The 19,723-nt window shown below is 45.6% G+C and overlaps 1 protein-coding gene across 2 annotated transcripts in view; it reads left to right on the forward strand.

The window, feature by feature from the left end:
* Positions 1–497: 497 nt before the first annotated feature.
* The window catches only part of LOC122108131 (ubiquitin-conjugating enzyme E2 E1), a 58,984-nt gene continuing 39,758 nt past the window's right edge, over positions 498–19,723 (forward strand). The window contains exons 1-3 of one of the 2 annotated variants that reach the window (XM_042680105.1): positions 498–719; positions 1,694–1,878; positions 5,830–5,880. In XM_042680105.1, the coding sequence (XP_042536039.1) occupies positions 1,727–1,878; positions 5,830–5,880 (203 nt within the window). In that variant the 5' untranslated portion in view covers positions 498–719; positions 1,694–1,726. The remainder of the gene's footprint in view (positions 720–1,693; positions 1,879–5,829; positions 5,881–19,723) is intronic. The other variant, XM_042680106.1, reaches the window with a different exon arrangement.

A 19,723-nucleotide genomic window follows, 5' to 3' on the forward strand; every position in this document is an offset into this window, starting at 1 on the left:
AGGTGAGTTGTCGGGGGGGGGGGGGGGGGGGGAGTAAGTGTCAGTCCGAAGGCACCCCAGTTATGGGAGATTCTCCCCCCCCCTCTCAGTCTCTCTCTGTCTGTCTCTCTCTCTCTCTCTCTCTCACACACACACCTTTTAGAAGCATTCTCCAGTACAAAGTCCTGGTCACCAGATGACCATCCCTCTGCGTCCCCTCCTTTGGGTGACCCCCAATTCCACGTAGTTAGGATCGTGTCCCCTCCCCAGCCCCCGCTTCCTTTGGGGAGCCCTGAAACCCAGATCCTCAAACCACTAAAGGGAAAATTCTCACCCCGGGCCCGCTCCCGAGCGCAGGGGGAGGCGCGGGGCTGGGGGTGCGGGCGGGGGGACCGGGCTTTCCCCGGTCCTGCCGGCGGGGCCCCCCTCCCCAGGTGCGGCGGCGGAGGGGGAGGGCAGGTGGGGGCAGGGAGCGGGCCGCGTGGGGGAGGGGAGCGAGGAAGAGGAGGGAGGCGGAGGGGGAGGAGGAGGAGTGCGGAGCGTGTGTGGCTGGGGGAAGCCATTGCCTGTTTAATAGTTGCTGTTGCTGCACTTCCGCCTCTCTCTCCCAGTGAGAGAGAGAGAGAGAGAGAGAGGAGAGGAGAGGGGAGAGAGAGAAAGAGAGACACGAGTGGCCAGGCCCAGCCGCAGCCGCAGCAGCAGCCGCCGCGGCGGCCCGGAGGAGCCAGACACAAAGAGAGGTACGGGGATCCCCCCGCCGCCCGCCGCCCCCCGGCCGCGCCGCCGGGCCCGGGGACACCCCCGCCGCCTCCGCGACCTGTGCCGCCGGGCCGCGGGCCCCGGGGCCGGCGACGGCGGCGGGGGGGGGGGGCCGGGGCGCCCCGGGGGTGCGGGGCCCGCGGGGGGGATGGGCGGGACCCCGGGCCGCGTGGGGTGCGTGGCCGCCTGCGGGGGGGGGGGCGCCGGGGCCCGAACTGTCAGCACCGCCCGGGAGCCCCCTCGGGTCCTCCTGCCGGGCCTGCGCGGGGTGCGGGGGGAGCGGGGAGCCCCGGTTTCTCCCCCCACACACCCGGGGCGGGGGCCCGCGGGGTTCACCCCTCGGGGCCCGCCGGGCGCATTGTTGTTCCTCGGCGGCGGAGGCCGAGCCTCCCCCCCCCCCCCAGCCCGCATCCCAGCCGTCCGCGGTGGCGCCCGGCGGGTGCTGGGACCCCGCGTCCCCGGCCGGCCGTCCCCGAGGGGCCGCGGGCGGGCCTGGGCCTGGACGCCCGGGCCCCCGCCGCCCTCCCCGCCCCCACCGGGCCCCGCTCCCCGCCTCCGGCCCCCCGCCTCGGCTTCCTCTCTCACCCCTCCCCGCCCCTCCGCTCTCCCCGACCCCGCCAAACTCCGCTCGCCCGCCCTCCTCCCCCCCAGCCTCGCCAGGACTCCGGGCCCCGCGACCCCCCCCCCCCCACGGTGGCAGACAAAACCCAGCCCCAGGCCGCCGGGACTCCCGTCCCCCCCCCCGCGGGGCGCCCGGCCCTGTCCCGCCTCCTCGGGGCTCCCTCCGGGCCGGCAGGGACCCCGGTCCCCACGGATCCCCCCCCCCCCCCCGCCCCGGGCCCCTGAATAAACAAGCCGGCGGCGGGCCCGGGGCGCGGAGCCCGCGCGGAGGGCCGCCTGACAGCGCCCGCATGGGCTGGCTTTCTGTTTTGTTTCCCCCCATCTCCCCCTGCAGGGGCCGTTTGCGGGGTGGGGTGGGGGGTTCGCTATGTCGGATGACGATTCGAGGGCCAGCACCAGCTCCTCCTCATCTTCGTCCTCCAACCAGCAAACCGAGAAAGAAACAAACACCCCCAAGAAGAAGGAGAGTAAAGTCAGCATGAGCAAAAACTCCAAGCTCCTCTCCACCAGCGCCAAGAGGTACCCCATTCTTCTTCCCACCTCCCCCCTGCATGCCTTCGGCCTGGCCAGCCACCCACCCCCACCCCCACCCCACTGAGGGTGGCTGACATGCTCCTCATACTTTGCTCCCAAGAACGAAAAGGGAGCCGTGGGAATCCTATTTTCTCGATTGCTGCTTTTGTTTTATAGTTTAGTCTTCGTCCACTTGGCTGTAGTTGTGACTTGTCTGGTCCAGGTCTTGCTGAAGTTTGTGCGAATCCTTATTTAGTGATACACCCCCCCCCCCATCTCCCCTCGCCCCATCAGATTACAGATTCAAGGTTGATTCCTAGGAATCAGGAATCTATGACCCTCCCCAAGGCTGACATCCCCCTAAATAATCAGAGATACCTTCCTAGACAGCTCTGGCGAAATGAATTCTGTGACCATCTTTCTTGCTTTTCACCTGTTGCCGGATGATCTCTTTTGAATAGAGCTCTCTTCACCAACTGCATAAGGAATAAGTAATTCACACCAGTGAGTCAAATATTTAGTAGGAGGCATTTTCTGATGGGATTTAAAGAGCTGTTTCTGATTTGGAGAGTGAAGGCAAATGAATAATTGCAAAATGGTTATTACAGTTGTTGTTGTTGTGTGTGTGTGTTATGGGGTCTCTTGTTCTGTTTAAGAACTTGTGCTTGCCTGTGTTCAGATTTTTTTTCTTCCATTTTGTTTTTCTTCTCCTCTTCCTCCTCCTTCTTCATCTTCGTCTTCTTCCTTTTTGAGTTTGAACTTAGGGCCTTGTTATTTGCTTTATCTGTCACCTTTTGCTTGATGCCCCCACACCTTTTTATTCCAGTTATTAAAAAAAAAAATAAGGCCTTGTCTTTTTTGCCCCAGCTGACTTGGACCATGATCCTGTTATTTATACTTCCTGTATCTGGGGTGACTAGAAATGGTGCCACTGCCAACTTTTTGATTTGGTGGCCTTTACCAGAACCACAACCCTACTCATCTAGGATTACCCACAGATGCCACTGTTGTTTGCTCTGAGGTAAAATGTTACTTCACTGTTGGTTTTTTTTTCCCCCAACTAAATTCAAGCAGTAGCTTTTCCTTTTTTCTTTTCCTCTTCTCAGGAGGGAGCTACTTCTTACCTTTTTCATTGTCTTAGCCCCATGACCCTTCAAATAATCCATATTAGATTCCTGGGGAACCCTAACCACCTTTGCATAAATTCTGTTCTCAGTCAGAGAGTTGTTAAACCTTAAACAGACCAGCCAGGAAGATAGTAAAGCACCCAAATGGTGGGATATGTAGGGTTCCATTCTGAAAAGAATTTAAAAGAAAATGAAACAGTAGGCTTTAGATCTCTCTGCTTTGGAGTTAGGAGTTTGAGACTGTCAGCTATCAAAGTCCACACTTTGATTTGAAATTGGAAAGGTTGGCAAACTGTTTTGGTGATAGAACCTTGGTTCATAATAGTGACTGTAGCTCCCCCCCCCCCCCTCCTGCTGCTTGAATTCTGGGCCTGGGAGCTGTCCCTGAGCCTCTTTGGGCTCAAGGTTAGTGCTCTACCATTTGAGCCTCTGTGCCACTTCTGGCTTTTTCTAGAGGTAAGAGTCTCATGGACTTTTCTGCCTGGGCTGGCTTTGAATTGCAATCCTCAGATCTCAACCTCCTGTATAGCTAGGATTACAGGCGTGAGCCACCAGTGCCTGGCCTTTTTTAAAAAAAATAAATGTTTATACTGGGGCTTGAACTTAAGACCTTGCATTCTTGCTTGGTTTTTCCACTCTATACTGGTATTCTATCACTTGAGCCACACCTCCACTTTCAGCTTTTTGCTAGTTAATTGGAGATCAAATCTCTTGGATGTATCTGCCCAGCTAGCTTCGAACTGTGATCTTCAGGCCTCAACCATCATCACTCACTCAGCTGATTTTAGCTTGTTTTAAATAGTGTGGAGGTCTTGAGACAAATAGCAGAGAGTCGGTTTGATTACGTATGAGCCTCTCAAGAGTCTTAACTGTTCTTGGATATAGCCCTATGTGGCTCCCCCAAAAGCTGGCATTTACCCTGTCCACTCTGGATGGGCTCTTCCTTAACAGTCTGCCCTCCCCCAAACTTAGAAGCTCCCGGTCCTTACTCAGCTGTTGGCCTGCTCTGCCCCACTGCAGGCTCTTTGCATTAAGTCATTCGTATTTCTATATTTTGCTGGCTATCTCCCTGGTATGCCCAAATGCATCTCAGGAGAAAGGGATCAAGTCAAAAGTAATTTGCTTTTCATCAGTAAATTACTGATTTTTTTTTCCTTAGATACAATTTGTCCATTTATCCTAAGGAAATTAAAAACTTACTTGGAAATGCCTGGGAAAGAGATGGTAGGTGTAGAAAATGAACGGTAGGAGGCCATGAATAGTAATTTTACCTATAAAATTAACATCATGGGTTTTTTTGGTTGTTGTTGTTGCTTCTGCTTTTTGGTGCAGTGAATTTTGATCCCTGAATGTCCTGCTTAAAGGGCAGCTGTTTGTGATAAAGGAATAAGGTTAATATTCAAAAGGCACAAAGTAGAGGCTAGTGTAGCCAGGAAAGTGTAAGGCTAAATTGATGTTAGTGGGATCCTGTAGAGGTGGATCTGTGAAGGCTACTGATTCCAGTGCTATTGCCCATAGTACTGGAGGGGACACATCTACCAGGAGATGGAAGGAAAAGGAAGTAAACCTGAGTTGGCAGACTGTCTGATTCTCAGTGTACATTGGAAAGCAGAGGGAGAGCCCCCAGGGAGAGTGGGCTGAAGTTGAAGAACTCTCCCCACTCTACACACACACACACACACACACACACACACACACACACACACACACCTACCTGGGAGGTCCTCTTGCACACACACACACACACACACACCTACCTGGGAGGTCCTCTTGCAACTCCTTAGCCAATTTTTTGGAAATGGTGCAACTGCAGTAGGTAAAGCACTGTGGTAATACAATTTTTAGGCATTAAAGAAGTAATAATGCCTCGGGAGGAAATGTTTGCATGTGCATAGATCCTAAGACACAGTACAAAAACATCCAAGAGATTCTTAATGAATCAGGAAACCAGGGTTCTAAACTCGTAGTCTAACATCCTAGGAGTCTCAGAACAGAAATGCTTATTGGTTAGCAGTAGAACTGAGCTGGACACTGCTGTCAATCACTGTCAGTAGAGATGGAACATACCCTATCTGAAAGCTGCCCAGATTTGTAGACCCCAAGAAATGTCTTTCAATAGGAAAGTTTAAAGAACTTCCCCACCCATCACACTTCATTTCTTTTTACTTAGAAGATAAGGGCTTTTAACTTCTTTACATATAAGTGACCTACCCTGGGAAAACATTTGCAAAGAGAAAAACACATCTTGTCACCCACATTGTTCTGGGTTTTACTACACTGTGCCACTTCGGTGAGGTTTTAAAGTTGTAACCCCGTAGGGCTATGATGGGAGAACAGGTTTTTAAAAGTAGAAGGTGGAGTTTGCCCAATAATTGATGCTCTGAGCGCCTAGGTAAGCAGAAGACTAAGGCCTGGTGTGAACTGGTGGCCAATGGCCTCTGGCCTCGGCCCAGGGGCGGGGGATGGGCTCTTTGTGAAGTGGGGGTGGCTGTGACCCACAGTGGGGCGGGAAGGGGCAGCAGGTGGAAGCTGGGGTGGGGGGGACAGGGGAGAGGGCGCCGAAGGCTCAGGGGCTGGTGCAGGGCTGAGCTGCGTGCAGAGGCTGAGGCCCAGTGGGCATCCCTGCCCCCTCCACCCGCAACTTCAGCATGCACAGGGCCCCTGGCCTATGCCTCCCCCCATCCCCAGCCCCGCAGGCTGCCAGGCCCGGAGGGGGGAGCAGGGGTGGGAGGAGGCCTCGCAGGCACGCCCAGGCCTGTGCCCCGCCCCTGCAGGTGGGAGGCCACAGTCCTCACCCACTAATGCCCCTGTGCTTGTCTCCCCCCTCCAGGATTCAGAAGGAACTGGCAGACATCACTTTAGACCCGCCGCCCAACTGCAGGTGAGCGCCCTGTGTCAGAGCCTTTTCTTTTGAATTCTTTACCCTCTTTCCCCCCTCCTCCCCTGAGTTTTCTTCCTGGCATTGTGCTTCTCTGGTCAATGCTTTTTTCGGTGGTCCTGACCTCGAGTTGCAGCTAGAATTTCTGATGATTCGAGTTTTTGTGGGATGGTTTGCTGAACCTTTGACAAGTGTTGAACTGTGCTTTCCTGGCTCATGCCTACTCAGGAGGCTGAGGTCTGCAGCTCAAGGCTGGAAGGCAGGCCTGGTAGGAAAGGCCCTGACACTCTTACTTCCAGTTAATCACCAAAATGCCTGAAGTGGAGCTGTGTGGCTCAAATGGTGGTGGAGTGCTAACCTTGAGCAGACACTCAGGGACAGCATCCAGGCCCTGAGTTCAAGCCCCAGGTCTGGCATAAAAACAAATAAGTATGTCACAGAGAATATTTGTTTGGAGTGGACCCATGTACGTGAAACAAAACGGCAAAGTCAATTTAAAGGAGCACCATTGTCCAGTGGACCATTGATACGTTATCTAAAGGCAATGTAAAACCTGTTTGGTACTCAGATACATCTTGGTTTAGAGAAATGCTTTGCTGTAGTAATCTCTTATTCAAGCCCCATTAAGCTTGTAGAACATAGAATTAGATAAATCAAACATTGGATCCCCCAACTTATTCCATGTGTGTAATTTTGTATTGGACTTTTGGCACAGTGATTCAGGAAATAATTTGTGGCTTGATAAAAAAGGATTTTGTTTTAAATTATAGATTTAAAATCTTACATGGTGGTATTTTTCCTTGATATTGCCTCATTCAGACTGTAAATATAGGTGTGTGTTTCACTTGCAACACAATTGGAAACCAGCTTTTAAAGCGTTTGTTGGTCATTGAACTTCATTTAAAATAGCATTTTGCTACTATTGAGTCAAGGTGGAAAGAAAACTTGATGACTTTACTATCTTATATGAAATAGCAATAATGAGACAAAGGACTTAAGACATGGAACCGTTTAAGGGAGACTCACTGTTCAGTTCTATTAACTCTTATAGTTTCATAATTAAATACAGAGTTGGCACCATGGCTCATGCCTATAACCCCAGCTGCCTGGGAGGTGGAGATGGGGAGGATCGAGGTTGCAGGCAAGCCAGCACAGAAGTTTCAGGAAACATCATCTCAATAGCTGGTGGAGGTGGTGTATGCCTGTCATCCCATCCCCTACGCATACCTGAGTGGGCGTACCACATTCAGGCAAAAATGAATGACTATTCAAAAAATGAGGCAAAAAAGTACAAGGAGCATGGATCAAGTAGTGAGAGTCCTGGCTCCACAGGGTTACCAGATAAACACACACAAACATAATTAACTAAGCCTCTCAGGATTGGTATATGAGTTGCACGTGAGATTTCATCAGTGTTGGTGAATTTATAAGTAGGAATAGAAATTAACAGAAAGTACCTAGTGACCCTATGCAAAATTTAAGGTGGATAGTGGACATGTTCAGATTGGAAGCTAATAAAATGTTTTGCTTATCGCCACTCAGTTTTCTACTGTGATGAATGGATTAAATGCAAGCTTTTGTGTTTGTTTTGGACACATCTGTTCTTGGTGTTGATCAGTTGTGAAATGCTCTTTGGTGACAGTTTTGCCCTGTTTCTGTGATGAAAGTCATTTTGAGTTTGAAATGCTCTTAAAGGTGTAGTTTGTAACTGAACCATTTAATCACTCTGGAGGAGTTTCTTCATAGCTTATCAGAATCTTCTCAGATGGTGGAAAAAGTGGAGAAATATTAACAGCTCCCTGGTTGTTTGTGTGGAATCCCCATGACAGATCTGTGCTGTGGAGTTACTACTCCTGTCGCGTTCCTGGCTGTCCTGCGTATCTCTTGTGAGCAGCTTTGGCTGCTCAAGTGATAATGCATAGTTTGAAAATGAATCATTTATTAAAACACATAGATGGCTTTCTTGTGAATAAGTACTGTCAAATTTAAAAATATAAACAATTGGAAGATTTTCATGGGATTAATCATTTTGTAACAACAGGATGAGTACACTTGAGTTTCCCATCATTTTAGCTAAATTCATATCTGAGAGATTTTTGTTTCTGATGCTTGTGGAATTTTCAATCTTTGGAAAGCCCTTCTAATTAATTAATTCTTCAAGGTGAAACCAATACCTGTGGTCTGGGAAGTTTCCATTGGATGGCTCTTGGGTGGTTGGTGGTGGGAAGACCCCCCCCCCATTCCCCCTCATACTTAACGGTTTCGGGAAACTGTGATTTCAGAGCAGATATCAGGCATATTTATTTTGTAAGAGAATATATGTGGCATTGTTCTTCATAAATAATGACTGCTCTATTTTCTGTCCATAGGGGTCTTTTCAGTAATATAAACTAAATTTTCTACTTTTGAGTACCTTACTTGTGTTATCTTGGTGTCCTGATATTTAGCTCTCTTACTTGAACTTGGTTTTATGTTTTCTGCTAGTACACTTACAGGATTTAACTATTTAACATGTTAATGTACTTTATTGTTGGAGATGGAAAAGGATAATTTTCCTTAGTCATACTTTCTGACGTTAGCCTCAATTAAAATATGTGAATTAAATGATATATTTAAGTCCTTGTGTTTTCAAAAAGTTTTTCATAAGTTAGCCTCAACATGAGAACTCAGAAGTTTGGTTCCTGTTGAAATTGTAATCCCACCAGTATTATTATTATTATTATTACTATTACTATTGCTATTTTGTCATTCGTGAGGCTTGAACTCTGGGTATGGGCACTGTCCCTCAGCTTTCAGCTCAAGGCAAGCGCTCTACCACTTCAGCCACAGCACCACTTCCAGTTTTCTCATGGTTAATTGGCGATAAGAGTGTCAGGGACTTTCCTGTCTGGGCTGGCTTTGAACTGTGATTCTCATATCTCAGCCTCCTGAGTAGCTAGGATTACAGATGTGAACAGCCAGTGCCCTGCTAATATTATTATATTTTGAATGAGACAAAAGAATTGGTTTTCTACTCAGTGTATCTTAGAATATGTTTTTTTACTGTTCCCAGAACTTTCTTCAGTTAGTGAACACTGTTCCTTCTATCCAGTGATTGCTGATAGCCAATCAGTATTCATTGTATAGTTTTAAATTTAAGCACATTACTTAAAACATAGCCTGTGGCACATAGTATCTTTCTAGTACTCAGTTATTGTAAATCAGGAGAATTACTACTTGTTGTTGTTGTTGGTTGTGAGGCTTAAACTCTGGGCCTGGAAGCTGTCCCTGAGGTCTTCAGCTCAAAGCTAGTGGTCTACCACTTGAGCCATAGCACCACTTCCAGTTTTCTGGTAGTTAATTGGAGATAAGAGTCTCATGGACTTTCCTGCCTGGCCTGGCTTTGAACCATGATCCTCAGTTCTCAGCCTCCTGAGTAGCTAGGATTACAGGTGTGAGCCACCAGTGCCTAGCAGAATTACTGCTCTTGAAGGATGATACATTGCTTGTGTTCACTAATGTTAACAAATGACAAAAAGTACTTAAATTTGAAGTTATTGAACTTCAAAACTTACATTATTCATCAGGTTGTATTATATTGAGTAGATTTTTGTTAGGTCAAATGTATGCAGATTATACTTAATGACCAGGACAAAAGTATTGTCAGGTTGTTTTTTGTTTGTTTATGTTTATGTTTTGTTTTATTTTGATGTACTGGAGTTCAAACTCAGGGATTCAAGCTTGCGAGGCAGGTGCTGTTATCACTGAGCCATACCTCCAGCCATTTTTGCACTGGTAAATTTTGAAATGGGAGTTCACTTTCTGCCTGGACACATGCCTGGACCCCAATCCTCCTATCTTTGATTTCCTTACTGTAGCTGAGATGACAGGTGCATGCCCCCACATCCATCTTCCCTCTGTTGAATGGAGTCTTGAGGACTTTCTTGCTTAGGTTGGCTGAGATCTCCTAGATCTCAGCTTTCCTTGGAACTGAAGATGACAGTCCTGTGCTGTTGCATCCAGCTGTGGGTTAAGAAGGGATCTCTTGAACTTTCCTGCCCATAGTGGTCTTGAACCTTGATCCTCCTTTTCTTAGCTGCTTCCTAAACAGGTAGGATTATAGCCATGAGTCTGCATCACCTGGCTCAGATATTTTTATATTACTTTATATTGCTATATAAGTAAAAAAAAAATGTTTAGTATCTGAACTTTTAGGTATATGTATATATTATCTCTGTGTATATACATATGAATGAATGAAATAGTCTTGCAACTCTATATATTTAGTTGGGCTTTTTTTCTACCATTTGGCTTTCTTCTTTTGGAAAATAATACCATCTTAACTGCTGTACTGATTTCCTAAAGCTTCTTCTATCATGAATTGTCAAATTATAGCTGGTGAACTATGGGCCACAGCTCAAGCTTTGCTGAGCTGACTAGTTCCAGCTATATAACTAGACATAAATGTGTGTAGAATTGTATGTTTATCACAGTTGGCATATTTTGCCCAAGTAAATAATTTAAACTTCAGATTTTATTTAGTGGATGCATTTGTAATAAGAGTAAACTTCTCAGGGTTTGGTGGTTGTTGTTGTTGTTGTTTTTTGCCAACCATGGGGCTTGAACTCTGGGCCTGGGCACTGTCTCTGAGTTTTTCAGCTTAAGGCAAGCGCTCTACCACTTGAGCCATAGCCTTCTTTCAGTTTTCTGGTAGTTAATTGGTGATAAGACTCTCGTGCATTTTCCTGCCCTCCTGGCTTTGAACTGTGATCCTCAGATCTGAGCTTCTTGAGTAGCAGAGATTACAGGCATGAGCCATAAGAGCTTTTTTGAGATAGGTCATGCTTTGTAGCTCAGTGTGGCCTTATACTTGTGATCCTCCTGCCTCAGTCTTTTGAGTAATGGGATTATACTTGGAAATACCAGTATTTTCGGAAAATAACAAATGTGAGTGACAGAAAGGTTGAGAGATTACTTTGACCTGGGTATGAAGGGTCGTGTGGGAGCACTTAGTTAATCAGGCTCCACAGAGGAGGCGAGAAGTTAAGTAGAGGAAACCAGGTCAGCAAAGACAGAACATAGGGCTGACAGTTGGACAATCAATAAACCTTTGGCTGACCAGGAAGAAACAAATGGGAGAATATAATAAGGATGACAGTAAGAGATAAAACGTGGTATTCCTATCTCAGGCTACTTTCATTCTGTGGACACCGGAGAATCACTGAAACTTTTTTGAGCTTAAGCTAAAGTTCGTTCACCCAGGACTGCATCCCTGGATCGAGTCTAAGTAAGGATTGAGCAGAGCTGGGTAGAAAGTGGAAAGCTTGGAGATGGCTGCAGTATGCAGGTAGTCCTCATGCAAGTGGGAGAGAAGGGAGCAGAGGCAGTAGACCCAGGGCACTTGGCTGCTGAATTAGTGAGGAGAGCTTGGGAAGGGACCAGAGGTTCTTCTGGGTTTGGGGGAAGGTAAGCTGCCATCGGAGAAGTGGGTGCTTCAGGAAAATGAACATGCATGGGGGAGGCAGGGATCCTTTCCCCCAGGAGCATGTGCTTCGTTGACCATATGCAGTGCTTAGTATGTTGCTGCCACTTGGGTAGGCCCTCAGCAAATACTTGCAGTTTGATCCTGTATTGAGTTCATTATTCACCAAATCAGTGAACTCTCACATCTGCCTGCTTTTAAGTAAGATTAGACAAATTAAGTCAACCCTAAATTCCCTAAAAGGCAAGGGGACTGATTTTACTTAATGGATACCTTTATGAATCAACCTCTCATGTAGTGATGTAATGTTACTCAGAATTCAGATTTTTGTCTGGCTCTCTATGTTTTCCCAGCTTTTTAGTTTGAAACAGTGAGCACTCCTTACCCTTGTTTCTTCAACTTAACATTTCGCCATTGGTGTTGCTTTGTTTATGTGCTTATTTTGTAGGACCCTGTGGCTGTGGCTGTAGGCATCATTATGCTTCCATGTGTTTGTAGGCATTGAATCTGAGCAGGGTTGGGCCTGGGATTGGCCATGGAAGTCCATGTTAGATTTGCAAGTGTTTGTGATATAAAATGCTTGAGATTGCCCAAGGGAATTGTGTATGGTAGTCCACCTGACAGCCTCAGCACTCACAAAGCTCTACTCAGTGAAACCTTGTCTCCAAAACGACAATAAGAGGAAAAGGAGGAAGAAGAATTGAGAGCTGTCACAAATGAACAATGGGTAAGGGAAAGGGACACAGAAAAAGAAGTAGAAATTGAGTAAGCACAGCTTGTAAAAGCACTAGCAGGGAAATTAAGGAAATTTCTTAGAAGGCTACAGTGTGAAAACAGAGGAATAAGCCTGTACACTAGAGGAAAAGTGAACAGAGGAAGAGGATGAAAAAGCAAGGGAGGGAGAGATATAGCGGTATTATTTTTCTTTAAAAAATGTAAAGGTGGGCTGGGAAAGTGGCTCAGTGGTAGAGCGCTTGCCTTGCATGCCTGAGGCCCTGGGTTCGATTCCTCAGCACCACATAAGCAAAAAGAAAAAAGCCAGAAGTGGCGCTGTGGCTCAGGTGGTAGAGCACTAGCCTTGAGCTGAAGAGCTGAGGGACAGCGCCCAGGCCCAGAGTTCAGGCTCCACGACTGGACCCAAAATAAATAAATAAAATAAAAAATGAAAAATGTAAAGGTGATGTACAGAGGGGTTGCCATTTCATAAGTCATATATTGAGTGCATTTCCTTTTGGACAATGTCACCCAGATGTAGTGTTTTTAAACACAGTTGTGGAGCAGGTGAAACTGAGGCCCCAAGTGCAGTCTTGTTTTTTTTTTTTTCGACCATGGGCTTGAACTCGGGGCCAGGGCACTGTCCCTGAGCTTTTTCCACTCAGGGTTAGCACTCCACCACTTTCAGCCACAGCACCACTTCCACCATAGTATTTAGAAAGGCTGGTAGCCTGAAGTTTTGATGGAGTGATAGTTTTCTGCAAGATCAGAAGTTGTCTTGGGCAGGATATTGAGACAATTTGCTGTGTAGCCCAGACTGGTCTTGAACTTATGTAGCCAGAGTCTGGTCAGAAACGAAAATCCTTCAGCCTCCCAAATACTGGGATTACAGGTATGCACCACTACATCTGACTTAGAAATATTTTTTGGTGCTTGAGAAACACTAGTTCATTCCGTAGAATTCAAAGAAGCAGCATCTGTCTCCCGTTTATACTCTCTCAGTAGACTAAGCTCCATAAAAACAGGGATTAATATCTTTTCATTCCTGTAATGCCCAAGAAAGGATAAGCAATACAGATTTGTCAAATTAAAACACATATATGAAAATGTAATTTAGGTGTGATGGTTTAATGAAACCTCTTCATTACCCTCTTCAGAATATAATTGGGAAATGCCTGGGAACATGGCTGACAGTCTTTCTGAATTGGCACCCAAACAGTTTGGCAATCTGGACCCTCCGGGAATTACACAGAAGCTGGAGTCAGAGTAATACAGAAGATGTGAGCAGTGCCAAAGGCTAACCTGAAATGAGATAGCAAAGAAGTTATAGCTCTGCCTCACAGGTTAAGGCTTTATGAAGTTACCATGTGCCAACAAGTGGGCCTGGTTCTAAGGGTACTAAATGTATTTAGTGATTGGGCTTCCAAAGATGCTTTCTCAAATCCTGAAGCTATTCCAAATAGTTGGTTGTATTAGAAATGTTGGCACCTGCTTGAGATATCTGACACATTCCTTGTCACCAGTGAAATGGGACAAGTTTTCATAGGCCCATTCTTAGCCATGCTTTCAAGAGGAGCACAAGACCTAGTATCAGGGGTCAAACTATGCTACAGGTCCTCTGGCAACCTGTTCCATGGACTGAAAGCTCATTAAAGTCTTTGAGGACCATAATCCAGAACTGCCCATACTAATTGGTCTTTTCTTGAAGCATGTATGCAGGTGGTGGATTGCTTTTATCACTACACAGGTTCATATGGAGACTATAGAGCTGTTACCAGGTTTTGCTACTGAAGCAGCATACTATTCACTAATACTTTTTTTAATAGAGTCGTTAACAACTGAATTCTGTCTGCTTGTCAAAGAACATGCTGACCTGAATGTGACAATGAAATAGCAGGGCAAAGAAAAGGAGCTGGTATTATTTAGCTCTTCATAACATCCAGAGATTTGCCAGAGGTGTCACATCTGGACTTGTTCAGATTGACCTATGTCAGTTCTAAGTTTTAAAATAGTAATAATCAATGAAGAGGTGTCAAAGAGTTTCTGCTAGCATTGAAATGATGGTCATTATATGCACTGTCAGGACCTGAGGCATTTGTATTTATTTTAATTGATGGCAAATTGATGTGGGATGGGTCCCCCTAGTAAATTCTACAGAGAAGTCAGTGAAGCACATTTTCAAACAGTAATTGTAGCTGAGGAAGGATGATCTTACCTGGAGAAAAATCGGAATGATGATCAGGAAGCAGTGTTGTGCATAGTAACAGCAGCATGAGTAAATCAGATCCTAGTCATTTGAAATAGTATTGTGTGCTGTGAATGAGGTACCCTATAGGTGAGGGCAACAAAGCTAGCCTCTGTCTTGTGAAACTTGAGTGATAGTAGGCAGTACAGACAGCAGATAAAAGGAGCAGTACAAGTTTTGATGGCTAGTTGGCAAGAAAATAATGGAGTATGGTGATGGTGAATAATTAGTAGATGGAGGGAGGTGGGGAACTGGGTGACATGGATCATGTAAACCACTGTACAGACATTCTTTTTTTTTGGGTCCGGTTGTGGGGCCTGAACTCTGGGCCTGGGCGCTGTCTCTCAGCTCTTCAGCTCAAGGCTAGCGCTCTACCACTTGAGCCACAGCGCCACTTCCGGCTTTTTTCTTATGTGGTGCTGAGGAATCAAACCCAGGGCCTCAGGCATGCAAGGCAAGCGCTCTACCACTGAGCCACCTTCCCAGCCCACTGTACAGACATTCTAACAACAGTCAACAGTAAGCCATTTAGGTAGAAGTGACATGTAAACCACTGTACAGAAATTCTAACAACAGTCAACAGTAAGCCATTTAGGTAGAAGTGAAGAGCTAAGCTAGTGGTGACTCAGTGATTTTAAAGGCTTTTCTCACCCTTCCTGTTGTAAGGAAAATAGCTGTGAGGAAGGCACTAGTGGTGGGGGGAGAGTATTTTCTTGTTGGTAGTAAGGCTTTAGGTGCTGGCAGTGGAGATGAGGTTAGAATACCTGGACCTGTTGCGGTTTTGCTATTGGTTAGATGATAATAGTTTACAGAGAAGTAGAAGCCTTGTGTAGTGTGTGCTCAAGGAAGGTATTAACTGAGGGGTATAGCTCAGTGGTAAGTGCACCTAGAAAGCAAAGGTTTAGTGAGAAGAGGCCCAGGATGGAGTGTGGACGCTAGCATTTAAGTTTATGTTAGGGGAACCCATCAATGAGACAGAAGGAAAATGAATACGTGGTGTAAGAAAGCAGGGAGGAGAAAGTGTTTGGAGGTAGAATGATCAGCCATCAAGCCTCAAATGTTAATGACCATTGAGTACAACTTTAAGTTCAATGATTTCACATGACAGCTAGACCCAATTAAGATAACATGATTAAAAAAAAGAGAGAGAAAGATTGAAAGAGAGGAGATAAATTTATCCAGAAGAGATTGGTTACCATCTCTCTTTTCTTTTTCAGGACAGACTTTCTTAATATTGTATATATTATTTTTCAGGGAGGGAAGGTATGTCATTTTTAGTGAATTCTCAATTTTTTTGTGTGTGATTTTATAACATTGTAGTATGCTATTGTAAATAAATAGTACTGGATTTATATATTACATCTTGATGAATTCCTTTTGCCAGGACAAAGTTTGAAAATACTGGGAAGTATGTAAATTGGAAAATCATCCACTTGCTGCTGTCATTATTTTTATTATTATAAAAGTGATATACAGAGGAGTTACAGTTTCGTAAGTCAGGTAATGAGTACATTTCTTTTGGAACCATGCCAGCCATTCTTCACTGTCTCCCAGTTTCATTCTTAAAATTGTTTTATGCTTTGGTTTACATCAACCTTGTGTATTTGCTTAAACTCAAGAGTGCATTAGAATGAGTGAGACTGTATGCTTGCTTTTCATTGTTAGGGATGGAACCCAGTCTCTTTCTTGCATGTTAGGGAAGTGCTTTACAACTGACTCATATACCCATATGTTTACTTTGAACACAATAGAAGTTACTCATCATATTTATTTTTTTCATCCTTTTTAAGACTGCTTTACATTAGAACTCTTTAAAATACCTTATAAGCATCATCTTTCTAGTCATCTACTGGTCATTTCAGGTTACTCCAGGTGCTTATGGCTCGGCTTAATTTGAATAGTAGAGGGTTGAATTTAGAAATTTTTAGGCTTAGGAGTCATTCTAGTTCAAAGAGCAGTAATTTGGGTTGCAAAAGCATTAGATGCTGCCAGAGGAAAGCCAGAGATAACAGAGGGAACCACAAGTGTTTTGGCTACCTAGGAATTTTGCTGTGCAGGTAGGTTAACTTTCTCCTCCTACCACTCACAACCTTTGATCCTCTGTTAGTAGTAATCACTGGACTCATCATTATCAAAATTTATTTCCTAGCACATTTAGTCTAAATAAAAGAAGATGATTGAATTGTTACACATAAAACCCTAAAAGAAAGCATTTGTTTTTTATTGTACACCTCAGGAGGATTTTTTTTTTTTTTGGTCCAGTCATGGGGCCTGAACTCTAGGCCTGGGCTCTGTCCCTCAGCTCTTCAGCTCAAGGCGAGCGCTCTACCACTTGAGCCACAGCGCCACTTCCAGCTTTTTTCTTTTTGCTTATGTGGTGCTGAGGAATCGAACCCAGGGCCTCAGGCATGCAAGGCAAGCACTCTACCACTGAGCCACCTTCCCAGCCCCAGGAGGATTTCTTTTTTTTTTGGGGGGGGGGTCCAGTTGTGGGGCCTGAACTCTGGGCCTGGGCGCTGTCCCTCAGCTCTTCAGCTCAATGCTAGCGCTCTACCACTTGAGCCACAGCGCCACTTCCGGCTTTTTTCTTTTTGCTTATGTGGTGCTGAGGAATCGAACCCAGGGCCTCAGGCATGCAAGGCAAGCGCTCTACCACTGAGCCACTTTCCCAGCCCCACCAGGAGGATTTCTTATAAACATAAAATAAAGCTTTTTTTTTTTTTTTTCAGTCGTGGGCCTTGAGCTCTAGGTCTAGGCGTGGTCCCCCAACTCTTCAGCTCAAGACAAGTGCTCTACCAGTTGAGCTACAGCGCCCCTTCCAGTTTTCTGAGTGGTTTATTAGAGATAAGAGTCTCACAGACTTTCCTGCCTGGGCTGGCTTTGAACCACGACTCTCTGATCTCAGCCTCCTGAGTAGCTAGGATGACAGGCATGTATGTGCCTCTGGCGCCCAGCCATAAAATATAGCTTTAACCACAGTAACTTTCAAAATAAATGCATGCTCAGTGATTGTAGTATTGTAGAAACAGACTGACAGTGAAGTTAGTAACTTAGACTCCTTATTATTAGCTTATGGGTACTGTTTGGGCCTTGATCTTTTTTCTTCATAGCTTCTGGGTGAAAATCCTCTGGTTGCATAACTTCACTCTTCAGAAACACTGGTAGACACCCCCCTCCCCCCCCCGAGGATATTTCTTTGTAGCTTAGTATCCTGAGATGGTCTCTCATCCAAAGTAAACAATGTCCGTTGATAGGGACCAATCCAAAAATAAGTCACCTGTTGAAGATATATGTAGAAGTTCTTGGAGCTGAAATTGAATTGGTTTCCCTGTTGTGCATTCATTCTACTGGATCAGGTTTCTTAATATAGCAGTGACTTAGTACCAAGAAAAGTCGCAGTAGTCTTATCCCTTCTGCCTCCAGCTGATGTGTTTTAACTGAAAAGCTTTCTATGTTCTGTGGTTTTCACCACTTTCCAAAGATTTGAACTTCCCACCTAGTAGTTAGCCCTCTGAGATCTTTGAGTTCTGAAGCTCTGTTTCCCTTCAAATCCCCATGAAGGAGTACTAGGTTTGAGGATGATCATGTTTACTCAGCATCATTTGATCAAAATGCATAAAAAGAAATGCCATCTTGCTGTGTAATATACAGAGTTCAGTCTCAATGTGTTTACTAACATTAGTGCAGGCTTAATTTGCATCTTTCTCTCTGGTTGATATGTTTTGTCAGTTTACTTGTAAAATTCTGACTTTCTCTAAGCCTGGTGTGCTTCCTTCCTTTCTTGCTCTGTTAAAAAAAAAAAAAACTTGCCTACCCCCTTCTTCCCTCCCCTTCCCTCACATCCTAAACTCTCTCTCCCTCCTTCCTCTCCTCTCTCCTCTGGTCTTGGTCTATATCCCAGGCTAACCTCAAACTCAAGATCCTCTTGCTTAAGCCTCCTCAGTGCTGGGATTACAGGAGTGTGACACCATACCTTCTTTATGAATTCTGAAGGGCCTAAACTTGGTACAAATGCATACCAAGCCCAGTAGAATTAGTAGTTTTCTCCTTTGAGTGAGTTTAAAAAAATATGTAGCATACCAAATACATATTGTTTGCATCATGAGAATCATCTGTACTAACAACAGATTTTTGTTTATTCCAGTTAAGTCTTATTACTAGTTTTGCAAGTACACTGAAGCCTGGCGTAGTTACTGGTGACTCAGCTGGGGTGGGAAGGGCTTCCTCTTACCTGCCCCACCTGTATTTCTCTGCCTGCTGCAGAGTCCCAGGCTGAGCAATGCCAATCACTGCCATCGCTGCCACTGCTTTGGTCCCTCTACTGTCCTGGCTCACTTTTGTCTTGTGGCCCTTTGATTCAAGGTACAGCTGTGAGCAGTGGATCCTCACCATACTCATTAACTCCAGCATTTTTATTTGGCATTTACTATTGTGTGAAGTGTACTAAAAATACAATAGTAGGAAAGGTGGTGTCATGCTCTCATGGAGTGTTCATTCATATGCAAGGAAAGGCATGTGTGCAAAAGTAATTTCAGATAATGGCACTGAGAGATTAAATGGGGAGTAATGACACAGCATGTGACTGGGCAAGCTGAGGCATTAGTGGGCGCCACGTTTTGGAAGATGGCTGATACTGGTTGAAAAAGACACAACTATGCAAAGGGCATCTTAAGCGAAATGACAAGTAAACTAGGAAGATGCTGAACAGGAAAGGCCAATGTGGCTGGACATAGAGTGAATGGCAGGTGAGAGGCATGGGTCAGGTTTTACTTTGAGTTCAGTAGGAAGCTACAAACAGAGAGCTTTAAACAGAGGAGTGATACACCAACCAGGTTGGCCTGTAGTTGAATACTACAAATCTCCAATTTATGAAAACAGAGATCATGGAGATACATGTTTGTATGTAGATGTGTGTGTGCATGCATGCACGTGCCACAACCAGTACTGAAGTTTGGACTCAAGATGTCAAGCTTTGCTTAACTAATTGGAGATAAAAGTCTCTCTGAGAAGTGGCACTGTGGCTCAAGTGGTAGAGGGCTCATCTTGAGCTGAAGAGCTGAGGGACAGCGCCCAGACCCACAGTTCAAGCCCCATGACTGACTGAAAAAAAAAGTCTCTCAGTGTTGTCTGCTGGGCTGGCTTCAAACCTCAGTCCTCAGATACCAGCCTCCTGAGTAGTTTGTTTGTTTGTTTATTTAGTTGTGGTTCTTGAACTCAGGGCCTGGCCACTGTCCCTGAGCTCCCAGCTCCCTGCATAGTTTAGTAGCTAGGTGTGAGCCACCAATACCTGGACACCCCACCCCCCACCCCCGCCCTGTCCTGCCTGGGCACTGCCCCTGAGCTGCTTTTGCTCAAGGCTAATGCTCAACCACTTGAGTCACAGCTCCACTTCTGGCTTTTTTGTTAACTTAGTATAGATAAGAGAC

This window comes from Dipodomys spectabilis, unplaced genomic scaffold, assembly GCF_019054845.1.
Source record: "Dipodomys spectabilis isolate Male_0828 unplaced genomic scaffold, ASM1905484v1 ptg000054l, whole genome shotgun sequence".
Taxonomy (NCBI): domain Eukaryota; kingdom Metazoa; phylum Chordata; class Mammalia; order Rodentia; family Heteromyidae; genus Dipodomys; species Dipodomys spectabilis.